Source organism: Hydractinia symbiolongicarpus, chromosome 2, assembly GCF_029227915.1.
Source record: "Hydractinia symbiolongicarpus strain clone_291-10 chromosome 2, HSymV2.1, whole genome shotgun sequence".
In the NCBI taxonomy this organism is placed as follows: domain Eukaryota; kingdom Metazoa; phylum Cnidaria; class Hydrozoa; order Anthoathecata; family Hydractiniidae; genus Hydractinia; species Hydractinia symbiolongicarpus.
In genome coordinates this window covers 11,630,839-11,649,019 of record NC_079876.1, presented here as the reverse complement: position 1 = coordinate 11,649,019, position 18,181 = coordinate 11,630,839, and the positions used below count along the sequence as shown (strand labels likewise).

The 18,181-nt window shown below is 33.3% G+C and overlaps 1 protein-coding gene across 1 annotated transcript; it reads left to right on the top strand.

Annotated features, from left to right (window-relative positions):
- Window positions 1-1,841: 1,841 nt before the first annotated feature.
- Window positions 1,842-15,666, top strand: LOC130629416 (spliceosome-associated protein CWC27 homolog). Its single transcript, XM_057442596.1, has 15 exons — window positions 1,842-2,016; window positions 6,725-6,860; window positions 7,599-7,640; window positions 8,037-8,068; window positions 8,399-8,542; window positions 8,722-8,823; window positions 9,219-9,331; window positions 10,073-10,142; window positions 11,261-11,350; window positions 12,054-12,169; window positions 12,706-12,800; window positions 12,963-13,075; window positions 13,236-13,366; window positions 14,363-14,431; window positions 15,251-15,666. The coding sequence occupies exons 1-15, from the start codon at window positions 1,975-1,977 to the stop codon at window positions 15,330-15,332; spliced, it is 1,377 nt and encodes a 458-aa protein (XP_057298579.1). The 5' UTR covers window positions 1,842-1,974; the 3' UTR covers window positions 15,333-15,666.
- Window positions 15,667-18,181: the final 2,515 nt, after the last annotated feature.

The following is an 18,181-nucleotide window of genomic DNA, read 5'->3' as shown; positions in this document are numbered from 1 at the left end:
TTATGCTATTGGGAATAGTTATGTTAACACTATTTAACAATAGTTACGCGCAGTTATAATAAGCTTTTTTTCTTCGATAATCTTTTTTTTATTACGCGCAAGTTAATGACTTATAAGACTCGCAAGATAATTAATAAGAACAAAAGACAAACAACTACCGCCTCCGAGAAAAAGGTGTATAACTTGAGCGTACACGTACGCTTACATCTGGACTGTACTGTAGTTAAATTATGCTTAAAAACTTTTGTATTTACTACTAGCATATTTACTGATATTATATATACATTTTAAATATAAAATTTTAATTTTTTTCCAAAAAAAAAAAGTTTTGAATGGACTAGTCCACGGTTTACCACCTCCATTGTTTTTCCTGTCGATTTTTGTAAGGGGTCTGAGATTATAAACAACTTGCGCCACAACGAAACTGTTTTTTTGATTGGGTATCCCTACTCTCCAGTGAAGGATCCGAAGTATCGTATGTAGAGAATGTTGTGTGGGTAAAAAAGGCATGACCTAAGAAACAAGGGCTTCATCAGACGCCCAGGGCTTGCTTCTTATACCGCTTTCCACTCGTGTGTAGTGAAATTGATCCATGATAGAATCAATCCACCCGACCTGGCATAAGGGGTCGGTCATTATGAAGGGTCTGTTTATAACGAAAGAGTTACCTTGATATAAGTTTTTCTTGACTTGTTTGTTGGCCATGCTTAACAGATTTGGTTAATGATGATTGATAACAAACCACATGCGATTATTAGTGAGGTGAAAAAGGAAAGGGAAATGTGTGCTATCTTGTTGCTAAGGAAGACTAAGTCACATGATTTTATGGGTAAATATAATTGGTAGGTGAAAGACACCTGTAATGGTAAGATCATCATATCATTTTAAAGACGGTCATATAAGAATTTGCTTATCCAAAGTTAGTTTATTATAATTGGACTATTATCTAAAGTCTTTATATTTCAATGTTTTAACAATTATAATGTTCGTTTTCAAAACAGCACAAGAATAATTCTTGCTGTATATAACTTTCAAACCACACCAGAAAGACTCTTGAGCATAACTTAAAAACAAGTTTTTGAGCATGCAAGTATTTTTTTACCTTTTCACCTTGGTAGCTAGTTTTTTTTAATAATTCGAAACAAGAGAACAAATTTATCTAAAAAAATTTTGGTGACATAAATTATTATTTTTCTTTCAGAACAAAAAATATTAACTGGATGCATGATGCCAAAGTACATAAAAAATAGGCTTGTCGTAACACCCTTCTCCATGGTAGACACGTATTGAAGAATTAAACTTAAAATTATTTAATTCTAGTGCAAGCAATATGATTTAAACTTATTATTTAGTTTTCATGGAATAAAGTTTAGTGTTTTTTATAACAAGATGCAATAAGAGTATTTTGAAAGTTTTTTTATAATGAGCACAAATAATATTTGTTAAACGAACTTGGTAGTATGTGAAACGAACTTGTTAGTATGTGAAACGACTTTTGCCAGTAATAAAAAATATTTGAACATAAAACTTAATAAATTCAAATAAAATAAACGAACTTTGTATATACAGCAAGATATACTTGCATGTTCTTTTAATGTTTTTTGCACAGTCTGAATTGAAAATCAAAATCGAAATGCAAAATGATTTCACGGACTATAGTTTAGTTGACAATGATTAAAGTCTTTCGCAGCATTAAAATTACAGATTTGAAATTAATAACGAAGGAGGATGTTACGACAAGCTTGTTCAACCTTGTTTTGATTATATATAATTCTTAAATGGTATTAATTATAATGTGTTGTGTATTGTACGTAATAGCAGATGTTCAAGATATAAGTGAATTGTAAAAGCAGTTTGGCTGCCCAATGACTCTTGTATTGCCTGTTATATAAACTTACATCTGCAAGTTGGTTTCCAATAAAAATTTGTCAATAAACACCTATATGATCTTACATTTTAGAAATTTAGAAGGTTATGAGCAACATATATATTCAAGAACCTCCAACAAATGGAAAGGTACATTTGTTTTGTTTTTTTTACCAGAAATAATCATGCTTGTGTCCTTGAACTTGGTAGATCTGTTCCTTACAGCATTTAAAGATCATTCAGGTAAAAATTAATATAAATAATGACAGTAGGATCAGAATTTACTTCATTTAAGGACATATGGTAATGATAATTAGTACTGCTTATATGTAACTTACATGTGCACAATATTTATCACCTTCACACAAACCTTCGTTAGCATCAAAACCTTTGTTCTTATTGTTAACCTATTGTTAAATACATGCACTATTTTTAAATAGAGTTCAATTCAATAGAGTTAATGTGTCACATGCAAAATATAATTAGCTCATGTAAACTTCCCGTAACTCATTGTTATATTTAATTGCTACAGCCATCAAGGGAACAACAGAAAAAAAAATTAACAAAGCCTTAGGTTTTTATTGTTTCTACTCATGAATGACAATGTATTGTTTTTTGTTTTTACATGTGAATTATTATGATACTTTGATAGAATCTCGTGCTTTGCGCACAATTTTACTGTTTTTACATAAACCTAAATGTTGTATTTTATTTAGGGACCGTCTCCACCATCGTTTTACATTTTATACGAATTGAAACGATCATTTCTACGATCCCGATTTTTAAACGATTTACAGTGATCTTTTCGCTTCTTACAATTCATCTGTAACAGTTGCTTGAGTCGATAATAGTACTTCTTCAGTTTCGTTTATCTCAACAACAGGTTGCCAGTCACTCACACATCTTTTGAAATCTAACCAATTTATTTCACCTGTGTCTTCATTTTGGACATTTAAACAGCTACCATACTGTCTGCCTTCTTTTCCTTTTCTGCTCACTTTTCCTGCTCTGCTGTGGACTAATCCCCTTGTCCATTCACTGTCGGGAGTTAGCTTGTAAACGATTTTTGTCTTCAATTTTGCTATTCCTTGGACTGTTGACGAATTGCTAACATTTCGATTGGTTGTGATTTCATTTGTTGATATCTTGTGTGTTGTTGTTTCATTCATTGAGGCACCGTCTGATGTTGTTTCTTTTGTTGTTTGCAAATTTGTTGTTTTCTCATTTTCTGGTTCTTCTGTATTGCTACTGTCAAAATCATCTGCACCAACATATTCACCAAAAACATCATCGCGTTCAAGCGGAATGCAATTGTTCACTTGTGTAGTTGTCACTTCAGTACTCCTTTCTGTGTCTTGTAAAGGTTTTTGTGAATGCAAAACTTGGTCCAACTTCTGCAAGCGACACATGTGTACTCTAACATAACTTCCACCATGTTTTACAAGGACTTGCTTATTCTCCTGTCCAATTACAGTGCCTGGTCCATGCCATTTTTCACTGTCTTTTCTCTTATAAAAAACTCTATCTCCATTGATATATCGCTCATCATTGTAACACTGAACATTATGTCTCAATGCTCTTCGTATACGCTCAGAAGACTCTGCTGCTATAAAGGCTCTTCGTGATGCATGCATTACAGCAAGGTTATGGGCCACGGTTTTGCTTGAAACTGTGTCATTCATAGCTGGCAAATGATCAGTGAGGATGCAGGGATAGTCGTGATTTTTACCATAAACAAGTTGATTTGGTGAGAATCCCTTGTTGTTTGATAAAGAATTCTTTGCACTTATAGCCCAGAATAGTGCCCGATTGTGTGTACATTTTGTGTCTTCAATAATTTTTTTCAGCATTTCCTTAATCATACCATTGTGTCGTTCACATAGTCCATTTGACCAAGGACTATGTGAACGACATTTCTTCATACACTTCATACACAACATTTCTTCATACACTTTGTTAACAAATTCTCCACCATTATCAGCTTAGAAACTTCCTTGGTTGACCAAATCGGGCTAACCAAATTTCAAAGATAATATCTGTTATTACATCTTTGTCTTTCGTCTTTGTCAATTTTGCTGATGAAAATCTGGTAAAAACATCTATGATATGGATAAACCATAATGATTGCGAAAGTTGCACAAGATCTAGAGCCACACACTGGTTAAATTCTGATGACATTGGTAAGCCAACAATAGGGCGCGGTCTTGGTTTTCTGTATTTGATGCACATTTTACAAGAGTTTGATACTTCATCGATGACTTTCATAACTTCACTTCGGTCATTTAAGAAGGAATTAGATGCTTTGATGAGAGATTTTAATTTTTCAGCACTTGGATGGCAAAATTGACGATGAAGTTTGATAATCTTACTTTTTCTTGATTTTGTACTTGCACAAACAAAGGCAACCTGGGGTAACAAGTGGTCATGTTTCTTTTCTTTTCATCCATCTCTTATGTTGTTGTTCAAAGGTATGCAATAATGGCCTGTAGTGGTAAATTTTAAAGGATGGTATTCTCCAAACATTGTAACCGAATCGTTGATAAAATCTAAAACTGCCTCTGCTTTTTTCATGGAAGCTTAACTCAGTAACAAAGGAATTTCGTTTGGGACAATTTCTGTCTCCAGATAAACTTCTTTTGAGCCAATAATTACAGGTAAGAACACTCTTTTCATAGAACAAACTGCTTCACTATCTCCAAATTTAAATCTTATTTGGCTGGGATGCTCTTCGGGCAATCTATCATTTTCAAGATTATCAATAAAACATTGATACCAAGTATTACCACAAACGGTCTTTGTGCAACCACAGTCTAAAACTGCACATGACAGAGTTTCACCGACCAGAGATTGCATTTCATCTTCTCTGATTTTTGCAAAAAACGTAACCTTAGAATGACTGTCATCTTTTCTAACATCCTCAGGTTCCTGGTTCTCATAAGAGTGTGGACAGTTTGAAGCCCAGTGATATATAGATTGGCAAATATTGCATCTTGATGGACTTTCAGATTGATCGGATGGATTCATTCTTCTATTGTTAGGTCTGTTTTTTTTTCCTGCATATCTCTGATTTGAAGCAGTTGCAGGTCTTCCTCTTCTAAACCTTGAGCGTTGATATCCCCCTCTTTGAGTGAAGTAATTTTGCTCAATTGTATCTGCACTTGCCTGAAGAACTGGTTCTATCTTTACTTCAGTATTTGTTCCTAATGAGGCCACCGTATCCCCAAATATTTTCTTTAACTGCCGTACCATTGCATCATACCGTAGTTCATTTAAAGTTGCTCTTGCTAACTGTTGCTGCTCTGGTGTAAGGTTGGCACTTTGTAGAACTCTATATGCCAACACTCCATCAGGAAGTACCATATTATGTCCTTGGATCTTATGGTATAACCGTTCAAACTCTATAAGATAGTCATTCATACTCATCTCAGGCGGTCGCTTAAATCTTTCAAAGGTTTCATAAGCTAGGTAAGCAGTTTGATTCTCATCTTTTAAATATATTTTGTCCAATCTGTTAGTAATGGCTTTTACTCCAGTTGCTGCACTTATCTGTTCAATGTCTAATTCTAGAACTGATTCTTTAGCTTTCCCTCTTAAGCCCATGAATATAGCTGGCCCTTGTTTTTCTGCCTTTGATTCTGTCAGTGCTTGCCATATTTGCACTTCTTTTTTCCAATCTTTGTAACTCGTCTCTTTGTCTAATGATGGTGGGGGGACCCAACTTTTTGACATTTCACTTTTATTCCTCTGCTACCATTGTTAAATAGGAATATATATATATAAGACTAACCTGTAGGTTATCTTCACACTAGTTCTTTACTGTGTATAACGCAACGCTAAATTAGTGTGATTGATTCAACTCAACACTATTGAACATCACTCTGACTAAACACAACGAATTACCAATGATACTGGTTCAACACAATTAAAACCCCACCACCAAGTGATTCTTATTAGTAATCGCCTAGATAGAAGATCAACATTACCTCTTCCAGTCTGATCTAGACTGTGTTAGATTTAAACTCAACATCTTCTGTATCAAGTCTGTCCTTATAACCTCCTGCCAAAGTCTTTCTCGGTCTGCCTCTGGGCTTTGCCCCAGGAAAGTCACGTGAGTATCAGGAAAGTCATGTGAGTATCAAAACAGTGCTCTCAAAATAGAAATAATAAAACAGGTAGCAATGCACAATGTACAAAGCTATCATAAAAAGTTTTAGTAAATTCCCTTTGATTTTACATTCTAGCCATAAACATGATTTTACATTAAACACAAAATCTTCAACACTATGCGTGTTCATTTTTTCTTTTTTTAAATATATATATTTTTGCTTTTGTCATCGTTAACACTTTTAAACAATAGCATGCAATTTACATGTAAGAACAAAAGGATTCATTTTATTGTTATGACTTGCACACGATGATAACAATAGAAAGCAATTCAGTTCATGCATAAAAAAAGGTTTGCTAAGGTTCTTTATGTAGGCATGGATCTTTACACGATGTCATAAAACTCACGTACACGTAAAGTTACATTTAAGTGGTACTGTAACATATAAAAACCATTATAAAACACATGTTTGCCGTTTTCGAAGTGCAAAAATACAATAACCTTAAATTTAGATTTTATCTACTGTAGAATAATACAAATTTTTCAGCACCAAATTGCAATTAAAAAAAAAGGTTATGGCTAATGAAAGAGGGTACAGGCACTTTATTTGTATCATGTATTGTACCAGTGCTTACACTCTACAACACATGTAGTTTCACACCATTTACAGCCTTGCCTATGATGACTGATAAATCTTGTTGTGGGTTACCCAATCAGCGTAAATTTCAAAATTAAACAGAATTTATTTATTAGGTTCTTTTGAAGACATCACTTGGTGATATTGATATTGAGCTGTGGTCCAAAGAGGCACCAAAAGCATGTCGAAATTTTGTTCAATTGTGCATGGAGGGGTATTATCACAATACTATCTTTCACAGAGTTGTAAAAGGTGAGTGCGTTCAGCTGTGCATGAAGGTATATTAAATACTTTAAAATCTGACTATTATTATAATATTATTGTGACATATGCCAAGTACATATAAGTTTTAAATTTGTGCCAGTAAATTTGCAAGCACAAAAAGACAGAGAGGTGGTGACAGGATAGTGATCTCCCCCTTCCAATGGTTTATGTACTACAGGCCCAATCTATATTAAAATTTTTTATTGTCTGTCTGTGAGCCAATAGTAGCCTTGAGTAGCCATGTGAACATTCCTGTGGATTTTACCACACAGTGGTCATTGCCTGAAAAATTTGAAAAAATTGATTTAGTTCCTGATTGATTGATTTAGTTTTAGTCCTAAAAGTACTGAAGAACCAGTCTTTTCAGAAAAAAGCCTAGAAAACTTTTAAAGAATCTTTGTCAATACCGTTTCTCCTGTGTACATTTTACACCTGAATGTTTAAACCAATATTGTATTGTGACAACCTGAATCAGCTGTTAATTCACTTGGTTTAAAACATTTATTTAAACCTTGTCCTTGAAAATCACAAAATCTGCCTGGTCTTTTTAGTGAATTTGTCTAAAAAGTCCTTGTAGGTTCTGGATTTTTTCTTTTTACGCTTACAACTTACAACATACTAATCATCCGAAAGTTCTTGCTTCTTTTAAAAGCATCCCTGTTGAAAAGCCTCTCTAATTCCATGCAAAAGGATTAATTTCACTAAAATTACATTATTATATTTTAGGTTTTATTGCACAAGGAGGTGATCCAACTGGCACAGGAACAGGTACGGTTTTGGTATATGGTTTAAAAAGGAGATTGTACCAGATGCAAAAAGATTTATTAGCTTAATCTATCTTATCTGAATTGAGGTTGAAGCTCGTCAAATAAATTTATTGTTTCTAAAGCGATTTAGCAATTATAAAATTTAAAATTGTCATGCCTTTTTAAAAACTATGCTTATGTAGTTACATGTAAAAATAAGTTTAAGCGCAACATTTGTTTTGTCTTACTCCGAAGCATTGTTATAGTGGTTTGTCTCAATTGGGTTTAAAAACAAAATAAGTCCAATATGCTATATTTTAAAATTATTTCTTTACAAGGCATCGTAACCATTAGAAGTTACACTTTAAACACAATATTAAGATGTTTACTTACAATTCTGTTTCTTTTACTCATTCAGGTGGAGAGTCTATTTATGGAAAACCATTTAAGGTAAAAGATGTATAGATGCCATGATGCTAAAATGTAAAAAACTTACATCGCTTATTTATCAATGTGGTTGCGATACATACAAAACATTTAAAGGCATTTTTTAGTTTTTGCTATTATGTTTATATAATTTATAAAATGCAAACATGTGGATAAATTCACATGTTCGCCTGTCTTTTATGCATCAAGTTTCATTTTTCTGTGGCACAACTTATTTCTCAAATACAAACAGACAGAATATGGCTATTATTAGAGAAATGTTGTTTTTAACCGCTGTGTAAAGTGCTATTTCCTTCTGTTCTAATTTGCGTGGTTCACAATCATTTTTATTAGGATGAATTTCATCAACGACTTAAATTTAATCGTCGTGGTTTGGTTGCTATGGCAAATGCAGGTGCTGATGACAATGGAAGTCAATTTTTCTTCACACTTGACCGAGCTGACGAACTTAATAAGAAACATACAATCTTTGGAAAGGTAGATTTACTTTTTTGTGAGAAAACTCAAAAATCTATTATTTGAATTTCAAATGATTTAATGTTTTGTTTAAATCAACAAGGTTTATTGTTACCTCTTCTTAAGTCACCACTTTTTGCTTTTTTTATAATTTCATGTTATTGATTACATTTGTAGATTTTTTATACTTTCTTATACAGGTTACAGGGAACACAATCTATAATATGATACGCTTTAACGATCTTGATATTAGTGATGCAGATGACAGACCATATGCACCACCCAAGATTATTAAAACGGAGGTAGACTATTAATGTGCATCCGTGACTTTGTTTCTAAATAAGTGTCCTTTTATTGCTCCTTTCCATATAGCTTTTAAAATATTTGGGATTTTTAGTGAAAGGGAAACAAAATTATCATCTGGAAAAATTTGTTGTGGTCTTGTTACGTCTTATAAATAATAGTTTTGTGGTTAATTTTATTGTTTTATATAGAGATACCGCCTTTTTACCCGATATTAAAAAGCTTGCATCATAGATCTAAAGTATTACATGCAATTTCTTAATCGTGCACAAACTGATTAAAATATTTTTATTATTTTTATTGAAGCTCCTTTTTACAATCCATTATCATGTTTTAACATAAATGCAAACTTTATTTTCTTTAAATTCATAAATCTCTTAATTTTTCTGTTCAGGTCCTTTCAAACCCGTTTGATGATATACAAGCAAGAAAAACGAAGAAGCAATTGGAAGAAGAAGAACAAGAAAAACAAAAAGGAAAAATTAAAAGCAAATCAAAAGCCACAAAGTAATTTCTCATCTATTTGTTAACAGTTACAATTTATTTAATGACTGGATTACCTAAAATAGAACGAGAAAAACGTTTGCTTATACAATAATCAACTCTTTACTGCTGTACACAATAGTCAGGGAAGTTAATCTTGCATATCAGGGACACAAATTTCATCTAACACGCCAGCATGTTCTAGGTCATTAAAACCCAAGGTTAAAAAAGTTGGTCTTAGCCATTCTAAAGTTTTTCGTAGGTGTGTATCTTAAGGACCGTTATAATAAAAGTTTACTTTATCTACTCCCCCCTGTATAAGTAAAAGTTTGAAAGTCTTTTAAATCAAATCAAAAAGCTACTTTTACTAGGACAGAGCTTGAGGAAAGGGTGAAAAAAGAAATTACCGTAAGTACTGACTTACGGTAATATCTAAAAACTTCTAGCATATTAAAGAAAGGTTTCGCCTTTAGATTTAATTTTTTAACTCAACGAGTTTTTGTTTTGTGTTATTGTGTATATTTTCAAATGATAGTCTACCCTTGCACATTTTTTAACTCCTCCTTCCCTCTAATAAGCCCCCCCCCCCCCTTCCAGTAAACCAACACCCTCAAAATCGCTCCTGGAGACTTGTAAGTTTTCAGAGTGTATATAAAAATTACTTGCTGCTTTACAGAAGAATAATTTTTTTCCTAGAAAACAACCACCCACTGAGTTAGTATTAAACAACATGTTATAAAATTCTAAATTGTTCATTTATTTTAGAAATTACAAGTTGCTATCGTTTGGAGAAGAAGCGGAGGAAGATGAAGATGAAGCTGATCAATTTACAAAGGTAAACACACCAGTTAAATACATGCAGTAGCCTTTTTTTAAAAACACTATTACGTATTATATCTCCTTTATAACTCCACCACCGCAAGTGTAGTGGAAAGTATAAACCTTTAGTAACAGTGCATGTGAATATGAGAACAGGTTGGATTCTAATTAGCTTGCTGATTTTTTTTTCACATGGTGGACAGCCTTCTTCAACCTCCTTTGGAATTTGCTTTAAAACTCCCTGAATTACCTAAAAGTTTTGGACAAATCTCAAGGCAAGAACTTTTTGCAGAAACAAATGTTTGTGGAATTATTTTTGCGTTTGAGTGTCTGGAAATAAAAGGAAATATTTGTAGAATAAATTTTTGCTCAAAATCTTAAATAAAAATTACATAAATATAAGGTCTGGAAAAGTTTTTTACTATAACAAATTCTTTCCCTAAGGTAGTGACATCCCTAAGGTTTTTTTAGAATTACATGGAATTTGATTTTAGGAAATTTGATTTTGACTGTAGTAAATCTAAGAAAATAACATGTCTTTAGATTCATGTTCATCTGCTTTAAATTCGTTTTAAAACTTACAGATTCTGCGAGGAATTTTCGTAAAATTCTTCTCCTTCAATATTGTATAACAAAAAGCAATGTTATAACACAATCTTTCTAATACATTTTTTAAAGTCAGAGGATATTCTTTTAATAACAGCTAGAGTGAGAAAGTATACTTTTCAGAAAACATAGAAGTAATTTAAGTTCCTGAATGCAAAGTCTTGACACAAAGCTAAGGAAAATTTGAAATGATCAGACATCTTGCATACCTTTATCATCTGATATTTTCGTTTTACTGCAACATGTATTGAACCTGAGACATATTGATTGAAAATCGTTGAGTTAAAACACCATAGGTTCCTGTTGTGCTCAGACTGTAAATGAAACAGTTGATTGAAGCAGCTTTTCTCAATTTTCTGTTCTGCTTTCGTGTTGAGAAATAACATTAAAATAACAATCATTTTATTAATTGTTATTGGCTTTCTTTTTGTACTACCTTTCAGTTCAAATCAGGTATTTTTTTATTTCCTTTCTGTTAAAAGTATGTTAAAATCATGTATAAGTATAATGAAAATCTTGGTTTGTTAGGAACATCACATTAAAAGTAGCCATGATGTTTTGAACGATCCAAAGTTGAGTTCACAGCCAGCGATTGATCCTACGGAAAAAAGGAAAAATGTAAGTCCCTTTGTTTTTCATTATGCTTTTTATACAAGTCATAAAACTCCATTTTATTGCACACTCCCTAAAGAATTGTAGTGTTTGCACGTTTATCGTTTAGTTTTAAGTCATATTATGCCAGCCAACACAAATTGTTAATTATTTATGGAAATTTGCTTCTTTCCGAAAAACTAATTAAATTTTCGAATAGAGTGGGATTCAAACCCACGTACTTTAAACTTCCCGGCTTCAAGGGGCAGCTTCTCTAAGACTTGCGCCTTAGACCGCTTGGACATCTATCCATGGGACGAATCGTCATTCTGACCTAGCTAACGGATCAATCTTTGTTGACCATGCCACTTCGTCAAATTTTTTATATTTGTGTTTTATGACATTAGTGATAATATGCGGAAAGACGAAATATGTTTCTCTTGCTCTTCTTCCTCCCATATCAACTTATGGCTGTAGAAATTGTGGTAACTTTTTGATAACGCGATACTTTTGATATGTTTTATACTTATGTACCAAAACAAAAAATGACAAATGTATTGAATCAGTATGAATTAGAAACAGTGGTAAACATGGCTGCCTTTTGTGTGAAGTTAATATTTCAATATTGTTACTGCTGCGTATGTTATGATAAACTTTTCACAAAATAAATGAGAAGATGTACAGCCACTCACACTGCGTAGTTGACAGGTAAATTTTTTATTTATTTCAGGAGAACAGTGAAGTATCAGACAGCATTCGAAAAAAGCTAAAAAAAGATGAAAAAGAAATTATTCAGAAAGAAGAAGAACTAGAAGATATTGAAGATAAAAAGAAAAAAGAGCGAAGGTGCTTTTAACATTGAATAACCAGTTAACTGTTTGATAAAAACTCACAGAGAAAAACCAGGGGCAGGGCAAGGCGTATTTAGATTTTTCCTAAGCTTTCATAATGGGGGTCATTACAAATTGCTATCAAAGGAGGGGGGGGGGGGAAAGGGCGGGGAGAGAGGGGGGGGGGGGAGATTTTAAAATTAGGCAAAAAAGAGTAATTATTTAGCCCAACATTGGTTTTTTTCGCTGTCATGTTGAAATGCTTTGTTACCCTTCTTTGTTTATGAAGCTACTCTTCTATATCTGCGTTTAGCAAGCTACTCTTCTATCTTGCAAATAGTTTTAGGAAAGTTACTATTTTCATACAACAGCCAGAGTAAATTGAAAACATGGCAATATTCAAAGATAACTTTCACGATGGCGTGTAGATATAAGTTATACTTATATATTGCAGCTATAATTTCTAGTTGATATAAGTATGGCTTGTGTGTAAACATTCTGTTTGAGGAAATTTGTTAGTCAAGATTGTTCTTCACTTTATTTCTATTTAAGGCGCGCATTACAAGAAGAAGCTAAAAAGTTAAAGAGAGAATTAAAAGCAAAAGATAAAATAGAAGTTGATAAAAAAGAAGAAGTTGAAAAACCAGGTTAGTGGTTGAAATGTGTTTGTAAATCTGCTGGTTTTATGTGATTTTATTGACATGAAAAGAACAGTGAATCTTTTTAGTAAAGTAGAAAGCAGACTAAATATTCTTTTTAAAAGAATATGTTTCTACCCCCTTCCCCCTTTTCTTTTTTTGTAATATTAGAAAAAGAACCGGTGAACGATTTGATGCGAACACTCCTCGACGAGCGTAAAACTTTCATAGAAAAGAAGAAAGAAAATGTACTACTTAAAAAAGGCGGTAATCGAGAAAGCCAGGTGAGAAAAGAACCCAGATATGTTTATAAAATTACAAAATGACGTGAAATTTGTACCTGGTAGAAATTTTTTGGAATTGTGTTATGGAGGATTTCATAAAATTGGCTTTTAAGTGAATTAAGTTGGATGAATCAACTTTGCAGTTATGTCATTTTTACAGACCTTGGAACTGCTCGCTGGTTTTGAACAAAAGCTTTCTAATATGATTGCAGCGGAACCGCCTTCCGATAGTAAACAGAAGGAAACGAAAAAAGATAACGATAAAGAAGATGATGAGAATGATGAGGGATGGTATGTAGTCTTTTAGTAATGCAAGTTTGTTCTGCGTTAAGATTCCTTTCAAGATTTTAATCCTAAATTTTAAAGAAAAACGAAGTTGCTTGAATTTTAATGTGATTACTGGCGCATAAAAAAACAGAGTTCCCACGCCTTCTTTAATCGCCTTAAATTCACAAGGTCTCCTCAATTCTCCTCAAATATCCTCAATTTTTTTCGAAATTTAGGTTTTGTTCTCAAATCTCCTGAAAGAAATTTAACATTTGGTTATTTTTTATATATGCTATTTTTATACTATTTATTTCGAATCACCACAATTTGTGGTTGCTGTGGCCAGCAAACATCAAACTTTTTTTGTTGTGTTTGTATTTGAAACAAAGAAAATATTGGGATGCCAGGTTGTATGTTCCTTCATTGTTACAAGTGCCAGTATTTTACCTTAACTCTTCACAATTTTTTTAACAAAACCTCCTCAAAAATCACAAAAATCTCCTCTAAAGTCCTCTTCTCAATTTTGTTTTTAAAAAAAAGTGGGAGCCCTATAAAATGTCTATATATACGCTTTCTAAAAAAGAAAAAAGTGTTGACTTGAAATGTTTGAACTGTAATTTGTAAAAGTTACAAGATTATCGAACTTTTTTTGTGCTGAGCAACCTACTAGCAACTTGAGAATCAAACAAGTTTATAGTTTACAGACAAAATAAAACTATGCAATTTTAAATCACTTTAGAAATTATTCTCAAATAAACTCTTATGAAGGGAAAAAATGTAATTGAATACCCAAAAAGTGTGCTTTTTTAACTATCGAGGAACTAGAAAAGCAAATTTGTAAGTAAGTATCAAAATCTTTCATTTTAACCTTAAAACAGGGCAATCCGATATAGAAGACTCAAGGAAATTTACCTAGCAATCCCCAAAGAAGTCCATTAATAAATGTGCCTATGTATGATCAACAAGATGTGGCATGCCAAAATATATTTTTTTCTTTCTAAAACGATTTGTATTTTATAGGATGAGCCACAAACTTGACTTTGAAAGCGAAGAGAAAGCGAAAGATGCAAACATGAAGGGTGACGATTGGTGAGTCGAACTAACATTCCATTTTTGAAATACTAATGTTTCATTATTTGCCTGAAAGAATTTATTTTCTTATAACATGACTGCGCTGACTGAAACTCATCCCCTTTTTTGACGAAATGTATCACACAAAAAAGTATACTGAATATGATGGCGACATCAAAAATTATGACCTTTTTGTGATCCACAAGCCAAAATTAGTAACACTAGTCGTTAGCCCGTGGAAAATCCACGGGTTCGCCCTTGCTTTTTATACCGAATTGCGTGCTTCTCGTTGTTGCGCAGCTAAGCTACCATTTTGCGTGACAGACAGACAGACGTATACGGGTATTATAATATAGATATTTCTCCTTTTCACAACAAATACTATTATTGCTTCAAATTGGGCCAGTGTGTTTATTTTTCCAATTGTCGTTTCCTTATTTGGATATTCGGTAGAAATGTGCGTTGGGTTTCGTCGGTGTAACAAAATTGCGATTTTTCGTCTACCGGTGTATTTACAAATTTTAAATGGGGATTTTAGGCGGCGGTCACACTCGTTCGACTGATCACCAGCATAATCTCTTCTCTTTATCTACTCTTTTATTTTTCTAAAATTGACAAAAAAAATGGCAGACCAAAAAAAAAGAAATTAAAAAAAATATATTTAAAAAAAAGGGAAAAAATGTCAACCACATGGTTTAAACCTTTTTACCTTCTAAGCAAGAAAATAAACTACTCGACCACCAACCACTTCCACCGGAGTGGTAAAGTTGGAACTTTAAAGTGTTGTTTTTCCAATATTTATAACTTTTCATACACATAATTCTTTTTATATTTTAGGTATGACATTCACGATCCCCGCAACCCAATCAACAAAAGAAAGCGAGAAAAATCAAAAAAAGACCACAAGGAGAAGAGATAACATCTAAGAAGGGGCGTAAAAGTGTTAGCAGGTGAATTGACCACTGAAGATGATTAGCGACCTGGATAGAAGAAATAAACTTTCCCGCTGAAATGAAATGTCCCGATGCTTGGTTTCACGTATCACGCAAACTTCGCAGAGTTAATATTGTGACTGGACTGTATGGAGAACGTAATTCATAATCACCTGAGATCATGATATCATATAGATGACGCCTTGCGTGATGCATCTACCGACGGTGACGTTATTTTAAATTTCATGTAAATACGGTGACGATTTATACATATATGTCCTCTATTATCTTTGAAAAATATGCTGACGTAGCACAACGCAAGTAATATGTCTTTATCTATGATGAACAAAATCTTCAACTTTAACAAACAAACGATGAAACGCTACTTATTTCCATGTTTGCTTTTTAATAGCGCCCTGCTTTAATAAACGGCCTCCTTTAATAAACGCCCTATTTAGAAGAGATTTGAAACAAAAGGGGTTTTTCATAAAGATTATTCAATATGTCCGATGAAGATATTGTCAATGCTGCAGCAGCTTCTCTTAAATAAATAGTCGGAATCTACTCCATCTTTTTTTGAGATAAATTGCTCCTAAAAAATTAGACAAGCTACTATTTTGAAGTACGCCTGTGAAAATCATTTAGCCGAAACACGTGCACTCCTTCACAGTGCATGTGTTTGATTTGCGTGCTTGATTCGGCTCTGTTTTTGTTATTACTGGACTGGAAGTTTCAAAGAATACGTAAATGAATTCTGGTTATGTCATTTTTTGATGGGGTAGCATTACCTGGAGAAAAAAACGTCGCACGGATGCACGCAAAGCTCTTTTCCAGGATATACTGTAGCGGTTATAGTGTCACGAAGAAGAAGAAAATAGAGTTTTTAGTTTCGAAAAGTTTTTAACAATTTTTAACAATGTTTTTATTTTTTTGCCTCCTTCATCTTTCAGCATTCGTTTGCTTGCCTTAAACTACGTACTAACGATCATAATGTATCAATTGACAAGTGCACGAAAATCTCGTTCCAACACGTGTGATTTTCTCACCTTCGAGCAAGTTCTATACTTATCCAATTGATTTATCCAATCTCTATTCCCTCGTCCAAAAAGTCAATTAATAAAATAAAAACAATACAAGAGTTTCGGGACATACTTCATGTATAACCGATAAAAACATCCCTATACACAGTATATTCTCCATTGATACTATGTGAGAGAAATCCCTGAGATCAGCACCACCTTTGTGTTTTTAAATGTTTTCTCTATTCATTGCTGTTTTGACAGGTTATCAACAAATTACTTTTAGATTATGTGTCTGCATTTGCAATACTTTACCGTCGCGTATATATATATATATAAAAAACAATGCTAAGAAATAAATTAAAATTACCAAACGCAAAATTACGCCTAGGTAATTTTTCGTAAACAAAGAATAGTACAGATAGCGATTAAAAATGATATGGTTAATGTGAATAGGAGATAAATATTTAAAAGCAAAATTTGGCTGCGTTTAAACGCTTTTTTCTTTACTTGTTTACCAAGAAGTTATCAAATTTTATATCTTTTATATAATTTTATTTTTTCATGCAGTTTTAAATGTCCTATATCTTCGTGTCGCAATGATAAAGTTTGTTTGATGAATAAAAAACATCTTTTAAGAGTAGACTTAACCCTTAAAATGAGGCGCAATTTTTGGTACGACTAAAGAGCAAAAGAGCATTCCCTGGTCAGAATAACTCAATCTTATTAAAAAATTATTAGACGCAGTACCATAGATATGAGAGTAACTGGTTGGCGCTTTTACAGCTTTTGTTACAGCATACGTAAAGGAGATGCCAGAAGGGCATAGAACACGGATTTGTTATATTGTTTTCCTAAAGCGTTCAACCCGGTATCTCTCGTGAATAATCTATATTAAAATACCCGTATACGTCTGTGTGTCTGTCTGTCACGGAAAATGGTAGCTTGGCTGCGCAAGAAGCAAGACGCAAGCAATGCGGTATAAAAAGGACGGGCAAACCCGTGGATTTTTCCACGGGCTAACGACTAGTTTTTAAATATTTACGTTACTCTTTAGAACAAGAAAATGCTGTCCGAGTGTTTCTGCTTTGACTGTGCTTTTTATTTTAACTGAAGATGCGGAAAAGTTTTTTTAAATAAATTTGTTCCACCCGAAATGCTGTATCGCTGTGAGCGCTTCTTTGGATCTGCCACGTACTGTATACCCGCACTACAGCGTTCGACCTGGATGTGCGGTATGATTAACCTGTTTAAGCGCTCAACCTTGGGTTCAACGCCGGGTCACTCGGATATTTCTTAACAAGTAACCGTATATTATATTTTCAAAATGGCTACGATAGCTTTATTCCCCGGGTCTCCCGCAGAAAAGATAATTTGTGGGCGACCCCGTGAGTTTTTTCACGAGTGTAAATATGTACAGAATAGAATACATTTTTGTGTTAATAATATTGCATTGTTTAAGCACCAGGGAGTTGCCAAAGAAACGGTACTATTTAATGGTTGATAAGTTACTTCCGTATTATTTGCATGTTTACTCTTACTAACAAACCCAAAAAATATTGAATGTTGTGACGGTTTTTTCTTCAGTCATTTGCATTTGACATCTGTCGCCTCCTCATTTTCAAGCGAGTGAGCTTTCTGCGTTATAGCGAAAAATGCTGTCAAATGGAAACGAACTTTAGTGTGTCCACATACTTTGGGTAAAAAAGAAGGACACGAAATGACGTCCAATTACACAAATGCGTGTTGCTTTATATATGTGATGCAATATACCGGGAAACGTTTCTGACAAGCCCGTTTGTTGAAAAGGTATCAAA